Source organism: Eptatretus burgeri, chromosome 4 (assembly GCF_056783735.1).
Source record: "Eptatretus burgeri isolate ZD-2024b chromosome 4, Ebu_testis_v1, whole genome shotgun sequence".
Classification (NCBI taxonomy): Eukaryota; Metazoa; Chordata; class Myxini; order Myxiniformes; family Myxinidae; genus Eptatretus; species Eptatretus burgeri.
This window is the reverse complement of record NC_140964.1, coordinates 128106042-128131274: the sequence shown is the minus strand read 5'-3', so window position 1 is coordinate 128131274 and position 25233 is coordinate 128106042. Positions and strand designations below refer to the sequence as shown.

The 25233-nt window shown below is 40.9% G+C and overlaps 1 protein-coding gene and 1 long non-coding RNA gene across 5 annotated transcripts in view; one reads left to right on the top strand and one right to left on the bottom strand.

Moving 5' to 3' along the window:
- Positions 1 to 25233, top strand: part of WRAP73 (WD repeat containing, antisense to TP73) — a 131871-nt gene that overhangs the window by 17130 nt on the left and 89508 nt on the right. The window contains exons 1-2 of one of the 4 annotated variants that reach the window (XM_085880042.1): positions 3173 to 3288; positions 13252 to 13390. Coding sequence is in view for 1 of the 4 variants with exons in the window: in XM_085880040.1 (XP_085736166.1) it covers positions 10825 to 10934; positions 13252 to 13390 (249 nt within the window). In the remaining 3 variants the exon portion in view is untranslated. Of the gene's footprint in view, positions 1 to 3170; positions 3289 to 10525; positions 10935 to 13251; positions 13391 to 25233 lie in introns of those variants that run through there. The other 3 variants (XR_015057822.1, XM_085880040.1, XM_085880043.1) reach the window with 3 other exon arrangements.
- Positions 3279 to 23422, bottom strand: LOC147029080 (uncharacterized). Its single transcript, XR_015057825.1, has 3 exons — positions 23138 to 23422; positions 10846 to 10952; positions 3279 to 4911 (listed from the first exon to the last, which is right to left on the bottom strand). It is a non-coding gene; the product is annotated as an uncharacterized LOC147029080 (long non-coding RNA).

The window sequence follows — 25233 nt, the reverse complement described above, 5'->3', positions numbered from 1 at the left end:
AGCTTTCTATGTCACCCGGAAGGTTCTGAACTTTAATGTCAGTGAGTGGTAAAAATGCATATTTTTGATTTTTTTCCCCATTTATTTATTTTCATTATCTCTGCCATCGAAGGTGAAGGAGGTTATATTTTCACCCCTTTCTGTCTGTTTGTCTGTTTGTTATTTGCAAATCGAAGATTTTTCAAAGATATTGGTTGGTCGATTTTGTTATTCCATCTGTCTGTCCGTTTGTCTGTCTGTTTGTCACCAAACAGGTCACAATTTTAAACCGATCTTCACGAAACTTCACCGCATGGTGGAGTATGTCATAAGGAAGAAGCCTATTGTTTTTGAGGTCAAAAGGTCAAAAGGTCAACATCGGCCAAAGATCAACAACTTACGTGAGATTTCTAAAATCCTCAATTTTCATCCGATTGACTTGAAATTTGAAGAGAGGTTTACTGGGGATGTTGCCCATCAAAATATGTATTTGCTTTCTTCTGTGAAGCCACACACACAATTTTGATGAAACTTGATCACACCTTTAGCACCCATGATGTACCAAAGTTTGTTCATGGCATTAAAAAAATTCCATAGGTATTTACTTTCTTCTCCGTTACATATTTTGTGGGTCATCCATGCCTACCAGTGGTTCCCTGGTTATCTTATCCAGCTGCTACCAGTTGAACGCCTCGGGGTATTGCTCCTATGTTTACTGTTTTACCCTCCGCAATCTGACATTTGTGTTTTTTAATGCTCCGCTAAGCCGATCACGCAAGTATTAGCGGGAAACGCAGTCGAACCATCGCAACTAGGCCGTGATACCTCAGAGCTTCGGGTTGAGAGGTCATGGAGTGGTCACTCGACCAATCCGACTGGAGCAGCATCCAATGGTCAGGTAGAGTGGAGGGGTTTTGAGGCATTATCGGTGACGCACCGGCCAGAATGCATAGTGGCGGTGGCAACGAAGGACGTAGGAGAAACCAAGGTGCACTGAATGGAGAGCTACATCTGGCTGAGAGCTGCCATGCAGAAGCAACACCTCTCTATCTCTCCTTCTCCTCAGTTTATGGCACGAGACATTCACATCAGCTGCCTGCGGGGGCACTGCTGACCCATCCTACAGGCTTTGTTGGGTTTGGCCGCAATTCTCTTCTGTCTTGTCTCTCTCTCTCTCTCTCTCTCTCTCTCTCTCTCTCTCTCTCTCTCTCTCTCTCTCTCTCTCTCTCTCTCTCTCTCTCTCTCTCTCTCTCTCTCTCTCTCTCTCTCTCTCTCTCTCTCTCTCTCTCTCTCTCTCTCTCTCTCTCTCTCTCTCTCTCTCTCTCTCTCTCTCTCTCTCTCTCTCTCTCTCTCTCTCTCTCTCTCTCTCTCTTTCTCTCTCTTTCTCTCTCTTTCTCTCTCTTTCTCTCTCTTTCTCTCTCTTTCTCTCTCTTTCTCTCTCTTTCTCTCTCTTTCTCTCTCTTTCTCTCTCTTTCTCTCTCTTTCTCTCTCTTTCTCTCTCTTTCTCTCTTTCTCTCTCTTTCTCTCTCTTTCTCTCTCTTTCTCTCTCTTTCTCTCTCTTTCTCTCTCTTTCTCTTTCTCTTTCTCTCTCTTTCTCTCTTTCTCTCTCTTTCTCTCTCTCTTTCTCTCTCTTTCTCTCTCTTTCTCTCTCTTTCTCTCTCTTTCTCTCTCTTTCTCTCTCTTTCTCTCTTTCTCTCTCTTTCTCTCTTTCTCTCTCTTTCTCTCTCTTTCTCTCTCTTTCTCTCTCTTTCTCTCTCTCTTCTCTCTCTTTCTCTCTCTTTCTCTCTCTTTCTCTCTCTTTCTCTCTCTTTCTCTCTCTTTCTCTCTCTTTCTCTCTCTTTCTCTCTCTCTCTCTCTCTCTTTCTCTCTCTTTCTCTCTCTTTCTCTCTCTTTCTCTCTCTTTCTCTCTCTTTCTCTCTCTCTTTCTCTCTCTTTCTCTCTCTTTCTCTCTTTCTCTCTCTTTCTCTCTCTTTCTCTCTCTTTCTCTCTCTTTCTCTCTCTTTCTCTCTCTTTCTCTCTCTTTCTCTCTCTTTCTCTCTCTTTCTCTCTCTTTCTCTCTCTTTCTCTCTCTTTCTCTCTCTTTCTCTCTCTTTCTCTCTCTTTCTCTCTCTTTCTCTCTCTTTCTTTCTCTTTCTCTCTCTTTCTCTCTCTTTCTCTCTCTTTTTCTCTCTTTTTCTCTCTTTTTCTCTCTCTCTCTTTCTTTGGACCCTAAAGCTTTTAATATTTAAGGAATCCCGTTCGTTAAATTGGTTTGTGGGGACGTAATCAGTAGTGGGTAAGTTGTTATTGTTTATTTATTACATACTGCATTGCTTCTTGTACATTCTCCTCCCTGTATTATTTATTATTAAATACTAGAAGCACTCACTCCCTATGGGAGCGGCCAGGGGGGTTATGTTATTGTCCTTATTCAAATGTGTAATTCAAAATGCATCTCGCTGTGTAAAACTTCTCACTGCACTGGAAAACGTGGGGACATGAATACTGCACTGTAAAGGGATGTCATGTGTGGATGTTGGGGATAATGGTGTAAAGGTTCACAAGTCCAGAAACTAGTTTTCAAAGAGGTAAATTAACTGGTGATGTCAATGACTATCTCTTCCATTACTGCCAGGAAATTATTTCTTCAGGTACAAGTAAATGCCTCGAAATGCCTGCCCAAGGCACCATGTTGCAGCCAAGATAACTCACACATGTATACTGGTCATACCAGCTGAGATAGTTCAGGGGACAAACAAAACACAAGCCATTTCACAAGACATATTTGCTAAAACGTATACAGAATGTTTTCATTTGCAGGTAAAGCCTGGTGTTGGCTTTGTGGTTCGGGTAGCGGCTTGGGATCCCAGGGTCCTGAGTTCAAGCCCCGTTGGCCGCTGAATTAATAAACACCAGGAGGTTGACTCAGCCTGTCATCCTTCCAAGGTTGGCAAAATGAGTACCAGTGTACTGGTAAGGGGGACACTGCATCAGCAGCATTGCCGTGTCCCAACCAATGATGCAACCAGCAGCCACAGGCTGCACTCAATAGAGAGATTTGAAGACATAAAAGCCTATGAAAAGACAATTTGGCCGTCTATGTCCATGTGGCATCCCAAGAACATTGCCTTTATTACTTGCAAAATGGAAGATTTTTCAAGTATATTGTTTAGTTGATTTTGTTATTCTGTTTGTCTGTTTGTCACCTCCAGGTCACAATTTTCAACTGATCTTCACGAAGCTTCATCACATGGTAGAGTTTGTCATACGGAGGAAGTCGATTGTTTTTGAGGTCAAAAGGTCAACGTAGGCGAAAGGTCAACAACTTTGGTGAGATTTCTAAAATCCTGTATGCCTGGTGTTGGCTTAATGGTTGGGGTGGCCAGCTTTGCATCCAAGGGTCCTGAGTTAAAATCTTGCTCAGCTGTTGAATTAATACCAGGTGGTGGGGTTAACTCGACCTGTCATCCTTCCGAGGTCAGCAAAATGAGTGCCAGCATGTTGGTACACTGTGTCGGAGTTGCGACCCGTCCAGGATTGTGCCCAATAGCCAAGGAGACTGTTTAGGCAGCACCAACGCTCTGCACAGAGTATGGTCCCAATCTCCTCCTCCTCTAAAATCCTCATTTTTCATCTGATTGACAAAGTTTGAAGCGGATTTATATTTCAGGTCACTGAATTCAACTATCCAATTATTTTTTTAAGGTCAACATTGACAAAAAGGTCAACATAGGCCAAAGGTCAGCAACTAAGGTTGTATTTCTAAAATACTCAATTTTCATCCGATTGACTTTAAATTTGAAGACGATTTATATTTCAGGTCAAATTAAATGAGCCAATTGTTTTTGAGGTCAACATGGACCAACAGGTCAACATTGGCAAAAGGTCAACAACGAAGGTGGTTTTTCTGAAATCAACAATTTTCATCTGATTAACTTGAAATTTGAAGAGGATTTATATTTCAGATCACTGAATTCAACTACCATTTATTTTTGAGATCAACATGGACCAAAAGGTCAAACAACTAAGTTGGTATTTCTAAAATCTTCAATTTTCATCTCATTGACTTGAAATTTGAAGAGGATTTATATTTCAGGTCACTGAATTCAACGAGCCAATTATTTTTGAAATCAATATGGATCAAAAGGTTAACATAGTCCCAAGGTCAACAACTAAGATGGCATTTCTAAAATCCTCAATTTTCATCCGATTGTCTTGAAATTTGAAGAGGATTTATATCTCAGGTCCCTGAATTCAACCACCAATTATTTTGGAGGTCCACAGCGAAAAGGTCAACATTGGCCGTATTTATAAAATTGTCAATTTTCATCTGATTCACTTGAAATTTGAAGAGGAGTTGCATATTTGGTCATTGAATTCAACCACCAATTATTTTTGAGGTCAAATTTATTTTATGGATTTTGCAAGTATCGTGCTCTGCTCAATGTCTTCGTCTTGTTTATCCATCTATAATCTATGCACTACAACTGACTCAAAATTAATATCTTTATCCCATTTCACTCAATATTCAAATTGCATTAACCTGTTTGCTGGATCTGTGGGGCCATTCTTTCATTCCATGAAATGGTCATATTTGTGATGCCATGACATGTTTATTCTCTGCTTGATTGTACATGAGACAGCCGGTTTAACATACTTCCAGCAGAACAGTTTAAGTCGGATTTTACTCCAATGAGGATGAAAGCCATATTCACCCAACCAAGAGGCAAGTCCATGACAAACTGAGCTTTCCAACGACCCTTCATAACTATGATGAAAATTAGAAAAGGGCCATCTATGCGTGACCAAAAGGTTAGTTAATGCAAAAATGGTGCGTATGCTTCACTTTTATCTCATTCCTCTTCCCCACCTCTCATGCTGTTCCTTTTCTCAATTTTCTTCCCTAACGCCGATTCCACCAGTTGCCGATGGAATGCGTAGATGTTCCCAAACCTGAACACAGGAAAACCAAACAATGTACTTAAAGGCAATATATGTGAACTTAACTCCTTCAGAAATTAATTAATTCGATAAACATTACAAATTTAATTGAGGACAAAACTTTAAGTTCCCGAGCATGCTCGTGACCTCTACCACCATTGTTTAGCATTTGAGGAATTACTAAACAGTCATCATTATGAAGTTTATCAGACAGTAGAGAACTTACTGAGCCTGCATCCTACCTCCTGAATTAAACACAGTGTTTTATGCAACAACTGTTTCAAAATGACGAAATCATTCACCTCGTGATTCATAATTTATCTTCAAACGAGCTGCTTATTTTCTCCAAAAGTAAAGACAACATCTTTTCCCAGTTTTGGTAGAAACAAAGATTAGAGTTAAAATCGTTTTTCTTTGTTTCCTGTAGTGAGTGATTGATTGAGTGCAGGCTTCTTTGTCAAAGCACAGTAAGGCTTGGGCCTGGTGTACACGTAGTAGGATGACCAAGGCCTAATTATCAGATAATTGGAGGTAACAAGTCATGGAAAAAATTGCTCTGCGCTCCATCACCTCTCTTAAAGAGTTCCCTTGCTTTGTCTTTCCTTCCAGCCTAAACCTTAGGAAAGAGTCTGTCATTCTCTCTGACAAGGATGTTTCTGTTTGTTCAGCCACTGCAGTAATTTTCGTCCATCACGCCATCATCATTTCTGTTCGAGCTTCCACCTAAAACTTTTACATATTCGCCATAAGAGATGCTGCTCTTGCTCAGGAAAACAAAAGGGCTTCGTTTCACCTGTAAATTATTGTATAAATAAATGTGTACAAAGGAAAAGGCAATTCTTCCCATGAGTGAATTCACTGATGTCAAGGAAAAAAAAAATCATCATTAAGTATCTAACTGCCAAGGCAATGGAGATCCCCATGGAACGGATGGCAACACGTGATGTCACTCTTTGATCCTCATCATTTCTGTGTCGTTTTACTGATTTTTCTTTCATACCAAAATTAAAATTTTTCTAAGATCTGTGAGAACCATGTGCATGGAAAGCCGTTATCAAAACGTTTTGAAACAAATGCTCATTATTCACAACAAGGTTTGATCTTTCATCTTCAAAGTGAAAAGAATCACTTTTATCAGATTCAGTCTTTTATAAATGCCATGAATAAATCATTCAATTGAACCTCTGTTGTAATAATTTCATAAAATAGTTGATGTACAACCGTCTAAGGAAATCTATTCAAAAGGTAGCAGCTTTACATGATGACGTCAAATACAAGTAACAGTGTCCACCCATATTATGACGTCTAATGCACATGAAAACGTCCACTACACATGAAATGGTCGAATGTACATATTATGACATCTGATTCACATGAAAATGTCAAATATACATGAAAACATCTAATGCAGATATTGTTGTGGAAATGGCCTCAAGAGGGTTAATAATGCTAAATATAGAGCAGTTATTTCCCTAATGAATGTCTAGACCTAGAGTAAGCATGAGGTAATTTATTGTGATATTAGACATGAGTCGCTATTAGGTCGAGACAGACAGCATCCACCTATCCGAGTATGTGTCTAAAAACCACCACTCCTTTGAACCTTTTATTTACTGTTCTGCCCTATGTAATCTGTCTTAAATGCCATTTTTATTACTTGGTAGGCCAACAGCCTGAAGCTGAGGCACGAAAACGGCTTCACTTCTGTTTTAGAGGGAATGGGTGTGGCTGCCCAAGCGACAAGTAGGAGATGGGTGGTCCTCCACCCATCAAACAGGCCTTCGGGCCAATGGTGAGTGAGAGGGGAGGGCGCAGCATGTCTTCAATAACATACACACCCGAGCCGATGAAAGTCGACACAGCGAGGGGAGGGGGGCAGCAGATGCTGGGACCAACCTCTGCAGAAGGTGTGAATTCTGCTCAAGCTGCCACGTTGAACCAAGCCCCCAACTAGCCAGTCATGCTTCTGCTATCCTTTCTCACATAGGGCTGCATAAGCACATCATTCTTTTTCGACATCAGATCCAAGATGGCCAACTGGCAGCCATTTTAGTTGTAAAAAAACAGATGTTGAACACGTCCTCAACCATTTCTTGTACATGCATTAACCAATGTTGTTCAAACTAGGCACACAGATAATGAATGATGGCTTACATATGCACATCTTTTTTTTGAGATCAGTTCCAAGATGGCTGGCTAACAGCCATTTTGTGACTTAAATGTGTCCCTAACCATTTCTCAGACATGCATGGTCTGATTTTGTTCAAACTTGGGAGCAGAGTACATGATGGCAAACATGTGCATCCACTTTATTTTGTAATCTGATCAAAGATGGCCAACTGGTAGACTGGTGGCCATTTTGGTTGTATATAAATATGGACTAGCCATTTAACTCTGTGCAGCAAAATTATTAAAACAATGTGGGCTATGACATTTTATGTATATTTTACTTCTTTCATTTAATACGCATTATTACATCTCATACAGAATATTACATATCAAACAATTTATTATGTCTAATGTAGATTATTGCATCAAACACAATTTATTATGTCGAGCACACATTATTACAGCTAATATAATTTATTATGTCCAATACATATTATTACATCTAATATAATTTATGTCTTGTACACCTTATTACATCTAATATAAATTATGTCTTGTACACATTACATCTAATATAATTTATTATGTCTAATACACATTATTTCATCTAATACAATTTATTGTCTAATATAAGTTATTTAATCTAATACAATTTATGATGCCTTATACACATTATTACATCTAATATTTATTATGTCTTATACACATTAATACATCTAATATAATTTATTATGTTTAATACACATGATTACATCTAATACAAATTATTATGTCAAATACACATTATTACATCTAATATAATTTATTATGTCGACATTATACACATTGTTACATCTAATGCAATTTATTGTTTAATACACATGAATACATCAAATATAATTTATTATGTCTAATTCACATTTTTACATCAACTGTAATTTATTATGTCAAATACATATTATTACATTGAATCCAATTTATTATGTATAATACACGTTATTACATCTAATGCAATTTATTATGTCTAATACACATTATTACATCTCATACAATTTATTATGTCCAATTCATATCATTATATGCCTGGTGTTGGCTTAATGGTTAGGGTGGTGGGCTTGATGATCCTCAGATCCTGAGTTCAAATCACACTTGTCTGTTGAATTAATACCAGGTGGGGTTGGCTCTGTCTGTCATCCTTCTGAGGCCGGAAAAATGAGTACCAGCTTGCTGGTATACTGTGTCGGAGTGGTGACCCCTCCAGGATTGTGACCAATAGCCAAGGAGACTGCTTAGGCAGCACCAACACTCTGCACAGAGTATGGTCCCAATGGATGGATGGATGGATGGACATATTATTACATCTAATATTATTTATGTCCAATACACATTATTACATCGAAGATAATTTATTATGTCTAATACACATTATTACATCTATTGCAACTTATTATGTCGAATACAATTTATGTCTAATACATTTGATTACATCCAATACAATTTATTATTTGTAATACACATTTTTACATTGAATACAATTTATTATATCTAATACACATTATTACATCTAATAAAATTTATTATGTCTAATACACATGATTACAGCGAATACAATTTATTACATCGAACACACATTATTACAGCTTAGACAATTTATTACGTCTAATACACTATCACATCTAATACGATTTATTAAGTCTAATACACATTATTACATCCAATACACATCATTGCATATATTGCACATGATTACATCTCTTACACTTTATCATGGACAATATACATTATTATGTCTAATATGCTTTATTATGTCTAATACACTTTATTACATCGAATACACATTATTACATCTAATACACATCATTGCATATATTGCACATGATTACATCCCTTACACTTTATCATGCACAATACATATTATTACATGTAATGCACTTTATCACGGCTAATGCACTTTATTACATCGAATACAAAACTTGGTGTTGGCTTCATGGTTAGTGTGGCTGGCTTAAGATCTTAGCATCTTGAGTTCAAGCCACTGTCAATTAACACTAGGTGGGTTGACTCAGCCTGTTATCCTTCTGAGGTCATTGAAATGAGTACCAGTGTGCTGGTAATAGAGGGGCATTGCATCAGTTGCACAGCTCTGCCCCCAGAAAATGATGCAGCCAAGCAGCCACAGGCTGCATACAAATAAATAAATAAATAAAACTTCTAATGCACATTACTATGTCTAATAAACATTATTGCGTCAATGATCTGGTCATTTGCCTCCTGAGATTTCAAATAAGGTAATTAACGAAACTATTATTGTACTTTTTATAAATAACTATTTTAACTGAACTACTCATATTACAGCACTTTTAAAATAACTTTAAAATAAAGGATCATTTATTTATTTTTGAAAGTCTTTTTTAAGGCATAGACTTGTAAAATGATACTCATTCAGGGTGGGGCATTTATATTTGATACATTTATTAGTGCTGTAAAAATATTAATGAACATCATAAATACTGTCTGTAGCACATGGTTAGAAAGCACACTGATCAGAGATTATGCTGAGACATAACACAGTTACTTTAAAATTACATCTGACAAATGGGCCCGATTGGAATTGTTCCATTCTTGACAGCGAATCAGCATTTTGAACCTCACTGCATGCAATGTGTCTGAAGCAATTGTATGGATGGTTCAATTCTTTGAAACAGGCAGGTAAATTCTCGTCTGTAGGCCATAGTGTTCCATCATTCAAAACTTTCCGACATCACTTGCAACAATGGGCGAAAAAAATATTTGCTACGCCCTTATTGCTTCCCGCCAAAATGATGACAAATGTGTCAGCTTTAAATGCCCCACCCTGTATATGCACGAACATCGATAACATTGAAAGAGATACCTCTGTTGTTTATTTCATCATAAACTGAGCCTGAGTCCATGAAATGTAACAATGTAATGTAAACTACTACTACTACTTCTTGAATGCCTTAAATAATCAACACTTTATTTTGGAGTCTAACAGAGAACGTTAATAGCCCATCTTACGTGAACCAACTGGCCAGGTCAGACATTCAACTGAAACTGCAGGAATTTATCATTTGTTCAGATTGCTGCGATACCTCGCCTACTCTTCGCGAAGGACATTGTGCAATCTTTAATGTCCACCAACTAATGCTAGCAGATGGGATGCCCGTTTTATGTCCATCCGAGGGACGTCACACACATTGATTGATCAGCATGCCTGTAAAACCCTGGGATGACAGTTTATAGCTGGGTCAGGATTCAATCCCAGGCTAGACAGCTTAGAGACAAGTGTGTGTACCTCCAGAGTCGGCTCGGCCATCCTTCCACCCCTTTCAATATGTTACATTCATTTAATATAAATTTCGAAGTTTTCAAACACAAAAGTGTACGGTGTAATGTCGGGGTTTACGTAATGTTTTGTTAACCTCCACAACCATTCTATTCTGTTTATTTTGGTTGATGGTGTGTTGTTTTTGCATCTGGAAATTTCTTTGTTCTATCATGGTCTAGTTAGTGATGCTGTGGGGGTGGTTCTGTGGTTATAATTGCATCACGTAAATCACTTCATACCAAAGTGTGATGTTCGCTCCTCCTAGATAGTTGTTCCCTCATCATCGTGACAGTATTTATTTTTTCAGTTAATTCCAGACATCACCCTTTGCAGCACATCGCAATTTCTCCAGTGAGACATTGAGCAGATGGTCCCGTAAAATAAATGCTTCACTGGAACGATGTAACTTTTTGGTGTCACGAGTGGTTCAGTCTTCGGTCAGTGTTTTGCAGCAAAATGACCTCATGGGAAAAGGCAGGTGACAACACATGATGCAAAGCGCCCGGTACCTGCCAATAGGCAGCACCCGTACTGCTTGCAGCGCAATTCCCTTCAAGGATGCCCAAAGGCACTGGGCGCATTCCTTGTGGCACCACAGGTATTTGGATGACAGGACCTGAGAGAGGGAGGGAGAACAGAGGCTTTGAGGTTAAGGGGGAGGAAAAGCAGGACAGAGAACAATCAATAATGCGACCTAGCTAGTTTTGCATTTAACATGCAAGATGATAATGATGAGTACAGTCACCATAGCAATTGCATGATATAAACGTGGAGTGGAAATACCTTGGAAAGGCAGCATTAGGCAAATACTACAAATCTGCTGCTGAATTGAAAACAAAACTTGTAAATCGACTCGATTATATCTCTGAGGACAAACGTAGCTGCCATGGAGATGGTTCAGTTTAAGGTGACTAGATTAATTTTGGGCCTAGCTGGACTCAACCATGAGGAGTGGCTGAAGGAGACGGTGCTTTATCTGTACTATTGGAATAAAAGCCCATCAAGAATGATGGGTTGGAATTATTTTTTTCAGAATATTCAAGGACACAGGAAGATATGATGTTTCAGAGCAAGAAAAAGCATTATTTTAAAACACTACATGTACAAATGTTACTCCATTTTTAGCTTGCCTGTTCGAAGAACAGAGAGCTATTGCGATACCCCCGGCGTGAGCGTGAGCGTGAGCGTGAAAATGTTAAAGTTTTTGGTGCAAGTTATTTCCTTTCTAATGTTTTTTTATCTACCACACTATTTTTTACTAATGACAATATACAAATACATATATTGCTTTAAAATTATTTTGATCAGACTTCACTGCAATGCTTTATAAAAAATATTATTAGACTAGTCTTTTTAAAATGATAAATGTATAAACAGGCGAGCATTGGGTGGCTTTGACACCAACTCTCTGGTTCTTTATCTTCTGGGATGTTTCATTTTGACGGTACAGCCTCGTGAGCATGCCAACGGCTGAAGCCTCGACCTCGCGTCAGGTGTTCTTCTACCTTCTTTGTTTATTAGACATACTATGGACGTCAATGAACATTCGTTCTAAGTGAATTTCACTTCTCTGCTCCTTTTATTTGTTGTTGTTTTTTTAACGTTTCTGTACACCACCCTTGAGGCTCAGTTTGCATACAATTCCAACAGAATAGATGTAATTACTCTTTTATCAAAAATATTTTTCGATTATTATTCTTTTTTATCCTGACAAAATATACCATGTAGTGTTAAAAGATTGGCCTTTAAAACCCGATTTAAATCGTCCTTATGAAGGAGGACAGACAAATAAACAAATACATAAATACACACTGTGTTTTATACGGGCAGAGAAGGGGGATGTCTATCTGTCTGTCGCATTTTTCTCAGAGATGGCCAAACAGGTCTTCGTCAAACTTTCAGAGGTTCATCAGTGAGTGCGAGAGTGTTTTATGCCAAAAAAAAAAAAAAATAGGAAATTAAAAAAATAAGTTGGATCTGGATTTCTTTTTAATCACTCTTTATTTTGCTTAACCTATTGTCGCTGTGTAAAATGTAATATTAAATGATCCCTGATCCCATTCCTTTGTGGGTGTAGGGAGGTGTTTTAGGCCCCCATAAAGAAATGGAAAAAAAAACCCCCCATGAACTTCTTTAAAATGCCAACAAGATTAGAACAGCACCGGGCAACACCGGGTACCCCTGCTAGTAGATTATAAAGGAGGTGATTATGAGGAAATGTGATGGAGATGTTTAAGATAATGAAGGGTATAGACAAAATAAGCACAGAATATAAGTTTTTTCAGTAGAATAGATAGTGAGAGGACCAAAGGCCATAGCCTGAGACTGAGAGTAATGAAGAGGAGAGTTAAGATGACAATAAGGCAAGGAGGGTCTTTCATTTGGAGAGTGCTTACCTCCACCACCGAAGGTGCATGGAGGCTATGCTTTCACCACTGTCTGTCTGTCTGTGAACAGGATATCTCAAGAAGATGAGGAAGGATTCAGACGAAATTTAGTGGGCAGGTTGGGTGTGTGACACGGACGAAATGGTTAGATTTTAGTGAAGATCCAGATACGGATGCAGATCTGAGAATTTTTCAGGTGATTCCTCACCATTGAGGGATCGGGACAAAAACGATATGTAGCATGATATCTCAAAAAGTTGTGGACAGATTTGGACGAAACTTGGTGGATGAGTTGGGTAGGTGACGAGAACAAGCAGATGAGATTTTGTTCCAGGTCTGGATTCATAATCCTGCCAATCAGTGGGATCCAAAATGTAAACTGTTCAGTTTGATGAAGGTACGCATTCTACCGAGTGACGTTCTTGTTGGTTCTTTTTTCACTTAGTCTTTCTCTATGAGCATCTTCTTTCACTTCTTCCCTTCCACACCCTCCCCCCCTCCCCCCACCAACCGCGTTCCTAATTCCAGAGATCACACCCCCACTCCAAGCCACGCCAGCAGCATCCACCCATCAAAGTTCCACTCTATCCGCACCCGTGATTCAAACCACAAAGCGTCCTGGAACGCGCCGCTCCCCAAGCCTGGGGCACGCACGCAAGCAGGGCAGGTGGGTGGTTGTGGGAGGGGGTGGAAGAGGAGATGATACAAAATAAAAGGTGCCATGGCAAAAACGACCAAGAAAAGAAAAGAAATTAACAAAACATTTCATCCCAATCTGTGGAAATGCTTTTTCTTTACAGGAGAGTAATTGTTTGATTTCTAGTTTACCTTTAATTCAGCCACATTGTTATGATTGTGTGCTACATAGGTGCCTGGTATCTATTGTGAACTCCGAGAGTTCTAGTCAATTGGCTATGTGGATAATAATCCACGTTTACCAGTAATCACACAGCCATACACGCGCGCGCGCGCACACACACACACACACGCACACACACACACACACACACACACACACACACACACACACACACACACACACACACGCAACTTTGGCACAAGAGAAGGCCATTCGGCCCATCATGCTTGCACTGCACCAACGCTAGACACCAGATTACCTATCCACACACAAGCTACCTACAAGTCTTGCAATAATCCTGCACCCCTCTATCACTAAAATATTGAGGTACCTATCTATTTTCAATTTAAACTTATCTACCGTTTTTATAACCACTCCCTTTTCAGGGAGACAATTCCATGTGTTAACTGGAATGGTACTTGGTGGAGCACATACTTCCGCCAGGCTGAACAGTTTATGTTTTGTACCTACTGATAGGCCGGATCTGGATCCAGATCGTAACCGAAATCTATCGGCTTGTTCTTGTCACCTACCCAACTCGTCCACCAACGTTTGTCTTTATCCGTCCACAACTTTTTGAGATATCGTGCTATATATCGCTTTTGGCCCTATCTCTCAATGGTGAGGATTCACTTTAAATATTCTGCTATCGGAATCCAGAATCTTCACGAAAATCAAATTGATTTGTCCGAGTCGCACACACAACTTGTCCACCAAATTTCATCCAAATCCGTCCATAACCTTTTGAGATATCCTGCTCACAGACACACAAACAAACAAGATAAATGCTGTGCAGAGCACGACACTTGCAAAATCCATAAAACAAATTTGACCTCAAAAATAATTGGTGGTTGAATTCAATGATCAAATATGCAACTCCTCTTTAAATTTCAAGTGAATCGGATGAAAATTGACAATTTTATAAATATGGCCAATATCGACTTTTTGCCCTATGTCGACTTCAAATAATTAATTGGTGGTTTGAATTCAGTGACTTGAAATATAGATCCTCTTCAAATTTCAAGTCAATCGGATGGAAATTGAGGATTTTAGAAATACCACTTTAGTTGTTGACCTTTTGACCTCAAAAATAATAGGTGTTTGAATTCAACGACCAAATATGCAACTTCTCATCAAATTTCAAGTGAGTGAGATGAAAATTGAGGATTTTTAGAAATTTGACAAAGTTGTTGACCTTTTGATCTTTTGACCTCAAAAACAATAGGCTCCTTGCTTATGATGAACTCTACGATGTGCTGAAGTTTTGCAAAGATCGGTTTAAAATTGTGACCTGTAGGCGACAATCGATATACAAACGGACAAACAGAATAACGCACAAGACGAACCGATTAAATGTGAAAAAAAAAAATCTTCGATTTTTCCAAAGTAACAAACAAACAAACACAGGGCAGCGGTGAAAATATAACCTTACAAAGAAAGAGGAAGATTTGATGAGAATTAGTGTGTGCTCGGGGGATAAGAGTCCCGCATGATAGAGCACGAAAGAAACGATCACCAGGGTTGGACCATTCTTCCTTTCTTCCTCCTCACTCGACTAAAAAAATCCTTAAGGAGTTTCACCTATTATCAATTTAGCAACCCTAAAATGTATGTATGGGGGATAATTAATGTTAGTTTGAAAACTAAGAGATGTATTTAAAACCACAAACTTCCACAAACTCTGATCATCTGGAGACTACTGGAGTTAGTACTTTTGCGCGTACGTGTTCTGGCATGAAATAGTCATTTTCTGTACGTCCCACGAGTGTTAATTTGCCGTCCACCACCGAAAGCGTGTTGATTGGAAACTGGGAGAGCAAACTGATGGGGGTGATCCGCATTGGGATGTTGTAAATTGAGCTGTGCTGCGATTGGGAAGACTTTTGGCAGGTGTTGGGAGGGGGGTTGGGGGGGGGGGGAATGTGAGGTTATTATAGCAATAGGATCTACAGTATATTCAGGGTGGCCCAAAAAAGTCAGGAGCCGCATTGGATTTGGGGGGTTGGACTCCGATAATTATTAATCTTTACCTTGTGTATCCATTTTTAAATGTTTATTTAATGACTTTACCCCTTTCCAGATAAGTGATGGCAACAAAATTAACAGAACATGAGAGTGGAGCTCGATAAGAAACGCCCAAGCATCACGTGTGCGTAGAATCGGTGCTTGCAAATTAATCAATTAATAAATAAATTATCTTTACTATCACAAAGCTCTTTGGGTTTTTTATTTTAGTCCTTACATTTTTATTTTTTTTTTAAACCTCATACAATATTAACCCTTTGGCTCCTGACTTTTGGACCACCCTGTATGCATTATACGATGTGAAATACAATAGTAAATGGTAAAATATTACTACGAGGACAGGCGTATGCTGATGACTGATGCTGGACCTTTCGGAGGTAGCAATTACAGAAACAATTTCTTTTTGACCACACGCTCCGCATGCTGAGCTAACTCGATGCATTGCCGTAGTTCGTGCTGTTCACCCTTTGCTGCTTGGCCGTGATATAACATGTGACATCTCTGCTTGCTGAAACCTTCTGACAATAAGAATACAATTCCAAGTGACACCATCAATTATAGTTCACAAAGATGAACACATGTTTAATCCAAGCCGGAGTATCAGGGATTGTCTGATTAGGTCATACTCGGGCCAAGTTTATTTTGAATTTGATTTTGAGGTCAAGTCGTGCATTTTCTTTGCGGTTTGGTTCTTTAAAAAAATTTTTTTTTTTAAATGTCTACCCATTACCCGAGTGGGGGCTGCTGAAAATAACAGGCTAAAGGTGTAAGGCGTGTGTCTTTTCTGAAACCTGCTTATTATGGGAGTCTGCGGGAGGGGCGCAACACGAGATGGATTTCCGTTGTGGCACCGGCATCAGAACAAAGCGTCCAAATGCAGCAAGGATATACTGCCTATACCTGACAACACAACCTAAACAAAGCAGGAGGATATTTGACCCATCATGCCTGTGTCATATCTGCATTCCATTATAATATATCTTATTCACTTACAATATCTATTTACCAACTTGCATTTTACTTATCACACTTAACATCCACATATCATTGGACCTATTTGCAGACTTTTTTTTTAGTAATAACTACATGGTACCCATCGAAATGGCTAACTATTTATGAAAACATACTATATATGGTGTCGTTATGTTCATGCGACTGCAGACACTTGGTTTTACATCCGCACATGTTCAGGGATTGTAAGTTTGTTGCCTACCCCCTTTCCCCCTCAAACTCATATTGATGATGCTGTGCCCCCCCCCCACCACCACCACGACCCCTCTGGAATCAAACTAAGAATCGTAGGAAGAGCATTACATATCGTAACTGTACCTTTTATTAATTTTTCTCTTACTTGGTGGACAAGTCATATGCCTGGTGTTGGCTTAATGGTTTGGGTGGTGGGCTTGGGATCTTAGGGTTCTGAGTTCAAATCCCCCTTGGCTGTTGAATTAATACCAGGTGGGGTTGACTCAGCCGGTCATCCTTCTAAGCTCGGCAAAGTGAGTACCGGCTTGCCGGGATGATTGAGCCATTGGAGTATCCTGCGTCGGAGTGGCGACCCGTCCAGGAATTGTGCCCAATAGCCCAGGAGACTGCTTAGGGCAGCACTCACTGATGCTCTGCATAGAGTATGGTCCCAATGGATTTGGATTTTTTTGGATGGATGTTATCGAAACTCCAGAATTAGTGCCACCTTTGGTGGTAACCGGTATTAAAAATCATCTTCATCTATGTTATTACATGGAGGAAGAATGCTGTATCTATGTCTAGTTTAGTTATCGAGTGTTTGGTTAAGGCTTCTCTCGTTTGAAAGGTTTTGAAATGTAGTAGTAAAATCCCTGGTGTTTGAGACAATATCATATGTGGTTTGCTTGTTTGTTTTTTTAACCTTTATTTCTTTCTTCTTTTTTTTTAAACCGTTTTCCTCTTCTGTTTTTGTTTTTCCTTCAAAAGGGGGCTTAATTCTTCTTCTTCTTCTTCTTCTTCTTCTTCTTCTTCTTCTTCTTCTTCTTCTTCTTCTTCTTCTTCTTCTTCTTCTTCTTCTTCTTCTTCTTCTTCTTCTTCTTCTTCTTCTTCTTCTTCTTCTTCTTCTTCTTCTTCTTCTTCTTCTTCTTCTTCTTCTTCTTCTTCTTCTTCTTCTTCTTCTTCTTCTTTTTCTTCTTCTTCTTCTTCTTCTTCTTCTTCTTCTTCTTCTTCTGCTGTATGTAGCATAATACTGCGGGGTAGTATCATCAGCTGAGGGCACGGCTGTGCCGCTGATGCAGTGCCCTCTGTAGGTTAGGGCAGGAATTTGTAATTTGTTCAGGGTGCGGGAGATAACTCGCCTATTCTTCGCGAAGAACACCGTGGGATATTTAACATCCACTAACTGGTGCCCGCAGAGAGTACGCCCGGCTTAACGTTCATCCGAGGGACGGCGCACACATTAATGAATTGCCCTGCCTGTGAAACACCAGGGATATCAGTTTATATAGTTGTGTTGGGATTCGAATCCGAGCTCAGAGGTGAATGTGAGTATGGCTTGGCCATCCTGCCATTCCTTTTTTTACAGTAGTAGCCAGACTCATGGAAAGAGCAATGTACATCTGACAGTGGGACAAACATCAAGTGAATGAACAAACAGAGACAGAGACACAGGCGAAAAAGAAAAAAAAACCCACTGAAACTAGCAAATAAGATGGTTGGGTTATAGGAAAGGTTAATGGGGGTAATAAAGATAATGGGTCAGAATTGGGGATGACACGAGATGGCGATACATTGCTTGCTTGAAGCTCTGGAGGGAAGAGTGAGACGGAACAGGCACTGGAAGATATTTCCACGGACAACTGAAGTGAGGAATAAAAGAGATTTCAATTATTGTTCACGTCGATTGTTTTTGAATGTCAATAACATTTCCGATCTCACATTCTTTTCTGCATGGCGGAGTGTCCTGTCATCGTGTTGCTTTATAATGCTACGTTTCCTTATCTCTGAAATCTCAGACATTGATTTGCTCAGAAGATACAGCATTAAATGTAAATAATCTGCTCCCCCCCTCCCCCCCCCTCACTGCACCAATAAAAAGGGTTTAAGGTGAACCTCTTAAATACAAACAAAACACGAGGGGAGAATAAAATTGAAATCAATTTTATGTTTTGATTTATTGTAATATTTTAATGAACATCGTTTGAGATAAATTTCATCGTTGATAAGAAACTTCATTTAATTTTTTGTTTTTTTCCCCCCCAAGAAACAATGCTGGTTGCTGCGCAACAGGAAGAATAAAATAGAGCTGTGAGCTTGAGGGTTGAGAGGATGGTCTGTAGCAGTGTGACCACTCCTCATTTTCATAAATGCCAAGGTGAGCTCATGAAAAAAGCCAAGAATTCACAAGGTTTCGGAAAGCGATGATAATAGAAAACCTATAGAAAACCAAGACGCCAAGGTGAACAACGAATAGCCAAGATCTCGTGAAAAAAGCCAAGGAGTGGTCACACTGGTCTGGAGGTGTGCGCACACTCTCACCTCAAAGCTGTCGAGCCTGGGTTCAAATCCTGACCCAGCTATAAACCGTCATCCCAGTGTTTCATGGGCATGGTGATTCATCAATGTGTGTGTGCCGTCCCTCGGATGGATGTTACGCGGGAATCCAGTCTGCGTTAAACATCCCACGGTGTCATTCGCGAAGAGTGGCTGAACTATCTCCAGCACCATGCCCAAATTACAAAATTCCTGCATCGGTGGCACAGCCACGCCCTCAGCGAACGATGCTACCCCGCAGATTTGTGCTGCCTACAAACAAAGAAGAGGAAGAAGTGCTGTTGAATTCTAAGCAGTCCAAATCTCTCACTCACATGGAGCCCCATCCATACGTTTTATGGGAAAATGGAGCCCAAATCCATCGTCGGCAGAAACAGATAAGTAATATATGTTAATTTTTGTGGTCCTTTCCGCATCAGCAGGCCAAACTACAACTGGTAAGTTATTTATTTTGTAAAGTTTCAGTGTTTTGTGGTTACGTAACCTATTCGACACAACAGCGAGCTTCCAGAGTGTTTAGAAGAGAAGTTTCAAACTCGCACTTCAGTCGCACCTCCGGTTGCACTAACCGCCCGCCAAATGTCATCGTGATTGGTTTATTCGTTCTGGAGAAGAAGATTGTTTCATGTTTGGAAGAAATCCAAAATGGCCACCAATACCAGATACAACTCAAAAAACAAAATCTCTTCGGATCAAGTTCCAAGAGTGTGCGATAAACACACGCACATTGGCACAGCCAGCTGGAACAGTGTTTTCCCAAAAGTTTCACCAAAACCGGTGGAATTGGAATAATAATTATATTATCTGTCGTGTCTCCTGCCACCTGCGGCACCATCCTAATCGTCATGTGACTGCTTTACCATGAAGATAGGTTTTACCCTTTTTACCGACCAATCATCGTTTTTCTTTCTGGGTGCCCTTTTCTACTCTTTGGCCTGGTTTCAGAATGAGAAAAGGCGATTTATTATTTATTTTTTTTTGGTCGATCTTCATCAAGGGACAATGATGTCACTTAAAAGAACGTAAAGGAGGGTGCGAGGAGGACAGAAGGAGTTATTTCTTGGATGATCTTCATCGAGGGAGATGGACGTCGCGTAAAAGAATCGAAAGGACCCGTGCAAGGAGGATGGAAGGGCTCGTGGCCTTGCGGAGATCTCAATTCTAGTTCTCACCAAATTGGAGTTATGTTCAGTGAAGTATCACCTTCCGTGACCTTATCTACCTTATCATTTGATTCTACCTTATCATTTGAATTTTCCACCATACTTGTGGTGCAAGAAGTGTTCTTCTTTTACTCACGGACTTTCCAGGTCTTCCCTGAGGAGTCTGACCCTGAGGCCTTGGATTCTTTTTTATCATTGACCCTTCATGAGTTATTTAGTTTTACAAATAGTGAGGGTTGTTTTTTTTTAGTTTTCCCAATTCCAATACCTTTACCTCTCAAACCTATATCCCACCTCCAAATCTTGGTGGCACCTAGTTGAGTGTGTTTCTGGTGTACGTTCCCCCTCCATCCCTTACCTTACCTTAAATGGCTGCACAGCTGACACTGCATGTGAAAAGGCTGAATGCATAAACTCCATGTTTACATCTAAATCTTGTGTGTGAAATCCATCGCTTTCTTTAACCACCTTACCCAGTCATACCCAGCTGTCCCTGGACTCGGTGTCCTTTTCTTCAGACAAAGTGGAGATCTTGCTGTCAGACCCCGACTCAGATTCTGCAACCGGTCCAGACGGCATCAGCCCACGTATCCTAAAAATCCTGCTCCCCTGTTCTTGCTTACTCTCTCATTTGCTCAAGGTCATTTGCCATCTGCTTGGAAATCTGCAAAAAAACAGATCCCTGCGACTACAGACCCATCAGCCTTCTCCCAATCATCAGCAAGATTATGGAATCCATCATCGCTTCAGACATTAAATCCTTCCTCTTCTCCAATGTCTTGATTTCCGATCATCAATTTGGATTCAGACCAGGTCACTCTCCCCTGGACATGCTGCTTCTGCTTTCCCAACAATGGATGGAGGTCCTCAATGCCAGACGTGAGATCAGAGCCATCTTCTGAAACATATTGTGAGCTTTCAGTACGGTCTGGGACCCTGCCCTGTTCACCAAATTCTCTTCCTGTGGTATCCAAAGAAATCTCCACTCATGGCTCACAGACTTCCTCTCCTGTTGCAGTCAATGTGTGGCCCTAAATGGAATTCTCTCATCTCCTCTTCCTGTCCAGGCTGGAGTTCCACAAGGCAGTGTTCTGGGCCCTGTTCTTGTTCTAATATTCATCAATGATCTCTCCTACTTTCTGGAAAATCCTCTTCATCTCTTTGCTGATGACTCCACCCTCTGCCATACAATCTGTCATCCCTCAGATCAGCAAGCAGCAGCTCCTTCACTCTCTCCAGATCTGGATAAAATCACAAGCTGATCCAACACTTAGAACATGTCTTTCAATGCTGACAAATCTCACACTTTCACTACGTCTCTCCGAAAGGACCGCCTGGAACCTCCCCTCACCCCCACCCCATCGACTTTCTCAACAATCTTCTTGAAGAAGTTCTGTTTCTCAAGCTTTTGGGTCTCACTTTGTGCCATGATCTTTCCTGGAAAAGCCACATTTCCAAGCTGGCCGACAAAGCCGGTCGCCAACTGGGCATCCTCCGTCATGCAAAGTCCTTCCTTGACACACCTGAGCTATTAACCACATAAAAAGCTTTCATCCACAGCTCAATGGAGTGCTACTCTCCCCTCTGGGGTGGTGCTTCTGCCTCACACCGAGCTCGGCCTCACTTTGTGAAAACCAAGGTTTCAGAATTATGGGTATCTCCCGCGATAAAGCTGAGTCTTTGAGTCTTTCAATCTCTTATTGCAGGCAGGTTGGTGGTATTTCTATCTTCTATTGATTTCACTCCAGCCTTGCACCCCTGCTCTGTTTGTGATCTGTCCCCCCCCAAATATTTCCACAGAGCGCTCAACGTCCACCAGCAACGCCCTTCTGGTGAAACTGCCAAGATCAAGAATTGCTCACCTTCCCTTTCTCATTCCTCTTTTTTTTCCCCACCTCTGGAACAAACTTCCACACTCTCTTCAATCCCACTCTTCCCTGCATGTCTATAAAACAGCTGTTCACCACCAACTCATATCTTCCTCCATCCAAAACCATGATCTTTTCTACCCCCGTTAATCCACCCCAAGCCAACCTTGTTTTCCTTCCTGAAAGTCCCTGTAGTTTCCATCTTATTTACCCCATGTACCCCACCCCATCCCTCTCTCTTCCACAGATCTCCGATTGTCTCAGTTCCCGACTGCTGTGATGCTTCCCTCTCCCGCCCCCTCTTGTCTCCTGCCCCCTTCGTTTTATGGTCTGTGTATTAGCTCTTACAAGAGCCTTGACAAAGTATACAAAAAAAAAACTGCTCGTCATTTGTTTATCACGATTCCCGAGTGGAGAGTGTCTATTACGAACTTGAAGCCAAATTTTCATTCGTGAACGTTTATTCCAACTGTTCTTCATTCCACAAAATGAGCAGACAACTGTTCAAAATGAAAATCACATTGCTATATAATCTGTCTTCTGAAGCACAAGGTAGTTGGAAAGCAAGAATCATCATCATTATGGCCAGCACCATTCATGCCACAGGCAAAACAAGGAACAGGCTCAATAAAGATGGACAACCAAAGAGCTCACTAAATCAGATGGACATCACTATCTGCTGACAAACAGCACCCAAGTCATGCAAGTTGCAACAAGGGCTCGAGATGGGGTCGCAGCGAGAGGAAGGTACAACTGAGCACGTTTTCCCCCACCACGTGACTATTCAAAACAAGGGTTTTTATCATGACCATGGATCATACACTACCACTACTATAACTGCAGCCTTAACTATTTTCACCTTCTTGTAGAGTTGACCTGGGAATACTTTTCGCCCAAGTTTTTCAACACCAGGTCAGGCCTAACATTTGACTGAAGGGACAGGCATTTGTAATTTGTTCAGGGTGACGGCGATAGCTCACCTACTGCTCGCGATGGACGCAGTGGGATCTTTCAAAGTCCTCCAAACGAACGCTAGCAGACGAGTCGCCCAGTTTACTCGCAACATATCCGTCCGAGGGACGGCGCACGCATCGATGCCTCACCCTGCGTACAAAACGCCTCGATGATAGTTTGTCGCTGGGCCGAGATTCAAGTCCAGTCGAGATGGCTCGGAGGTGTGCGCACATACCTCTCGGCGACACTCCCGGGCCAAGGATCATGTATATATATACCTGGAAAATGCAATGCATGCATTCCTGTTGCAGTGAACAGAGTCGTGCTACTTCACGACAATTCAACATACACCAACCTGTTGTTGATGAAATACACTTATGCTCTTGAAAGCTTTCTGGTTTTCTGGATTGTCACAACTTTTCTTGCTTCAAGCTCCACTGAATTTATTGGTGGTAATTTACCAGGAGGAAGCCATTGAGTATCAAAAACTGCGCATCAGAAAAGCCGGAGTATAAATGCAGGATAGTTTCCTCCAAATTGTCTACTCAGGATTTAATTACTCCAGGTATTAGTTCCGCCTATATCCTGGCCATCCTGTGCGAAGGATCTTTCAATGGCAGTAGTTTGCTGGTAACGGCCGTTTGGATTTTTCTAAAGCTTTTATTCCATTCCATTATAATACATAACTTGCTGTACTGAAGAGCTCAGAGAAACAGTGGATGTGGAGTGCTGGAACACCGCCGCCTACCTGGCACGTTTTGTGAAGCAACTGCACATATTTAGGCCTTTATGACACGAGGGACTGGCTTCTTACAATGGAGTGTCTGTGACAAACAACGACGTGACCACTTAGCTTGAATACTTGCCAAAAATAGCAGAGGAAAGAACAGGGATATTGAAACAGAAACATCCCTAGCTGAAATAAATGAGGGGCTGAGACAGAGCTTGGGGTTTATGGCAGGATGCGAGGCCCTTGGACTTGCCAGGACCTGCAGGTGAGAGATTTCTGTTCGCCACCCAGATGAACCCCAAAGAGCTGGCAATTAGAAGTGTTAGGAGGCTGGTGAATAGAGGATTCGGTTCTGTGTAAGAAACATCCACAAGTAGTACAAGGGGAGTTCAAAATGTTCTGTGAATGAGATGCAATAGTCCAAGATGTGTGAAACTGTTAATTTATTTTTCAACTTATGAGTGCTCATACTTCATAAGGAAGTGTTGTTTTCTTACCAATTATATGTACTTATAAATTGGCTGGCAGGATATCTTAGAGGTACGCACACTCACCTTTGAGCCGAGTTGCTGGGGTTTGAATCTCGACTGAGCTACACACCGTCATGGTGGTTTTCCGAGCTAAAAACTGTCATAAACCGAAAACTCACCCCCGTGGGAGTACCTCCTGTGCTGCTGATCTTTGCAGTGCAGCTCACTGGATGATGGGATTGAGGCAAAGTCTTCGGGACCCCCATTGCTTGATGATGGGAGCAAAAGCATGGGGGTAAACATCCAGGGTCAGATTGCGGTGGTGTCTGGCAGTGTGGTGCTGAGCTGTCGTGCAACAGATGGTGGTCTCCTTGGGTTAAACTGAGGCGGTCCCTTTGGGTGGGTGCCTGGATTGTCCTTTCCTGAAGAGAGGATGGTCACCCGTCTGTTATCATCTGAGCTCAAGCGTTTGAAACATCGATATTGCAGCACTTTCTGAGCTTCAGAGACCGGATAGTGGCGAGATCATGGCGGTGGTTATACCTACTATTGGTCTGGTTGCTCTGATAGTTACCATGCCCAAGGAGTTGCTGTAGCTGTGTCCAATAAGCTGTGTCCAATAAGCTGTCTCCAATGATAATTGAGGTAACACCGGTCAACGGGCATATTATGAGGCTAAGGATTCATCACTCCTTGGGTGTGGTTTTCCTGGTCTCCATGTATGCTTCGACTGAGGCAAGTGATCTCACCGTGAAGGACGCATTCTATGCCGCGCTCGAGTCTGTGGTTGATCAGCACTCCGGGTGAGATACTCTTCTATTCTTGGGGGACTTCAACACGTCGACCTGACTGGTTGTCAGGTCAGGTTAGATCTGTGACCTGCGAAAGGTACCATGTAAACCTGTACTAACCTGTTCCATGG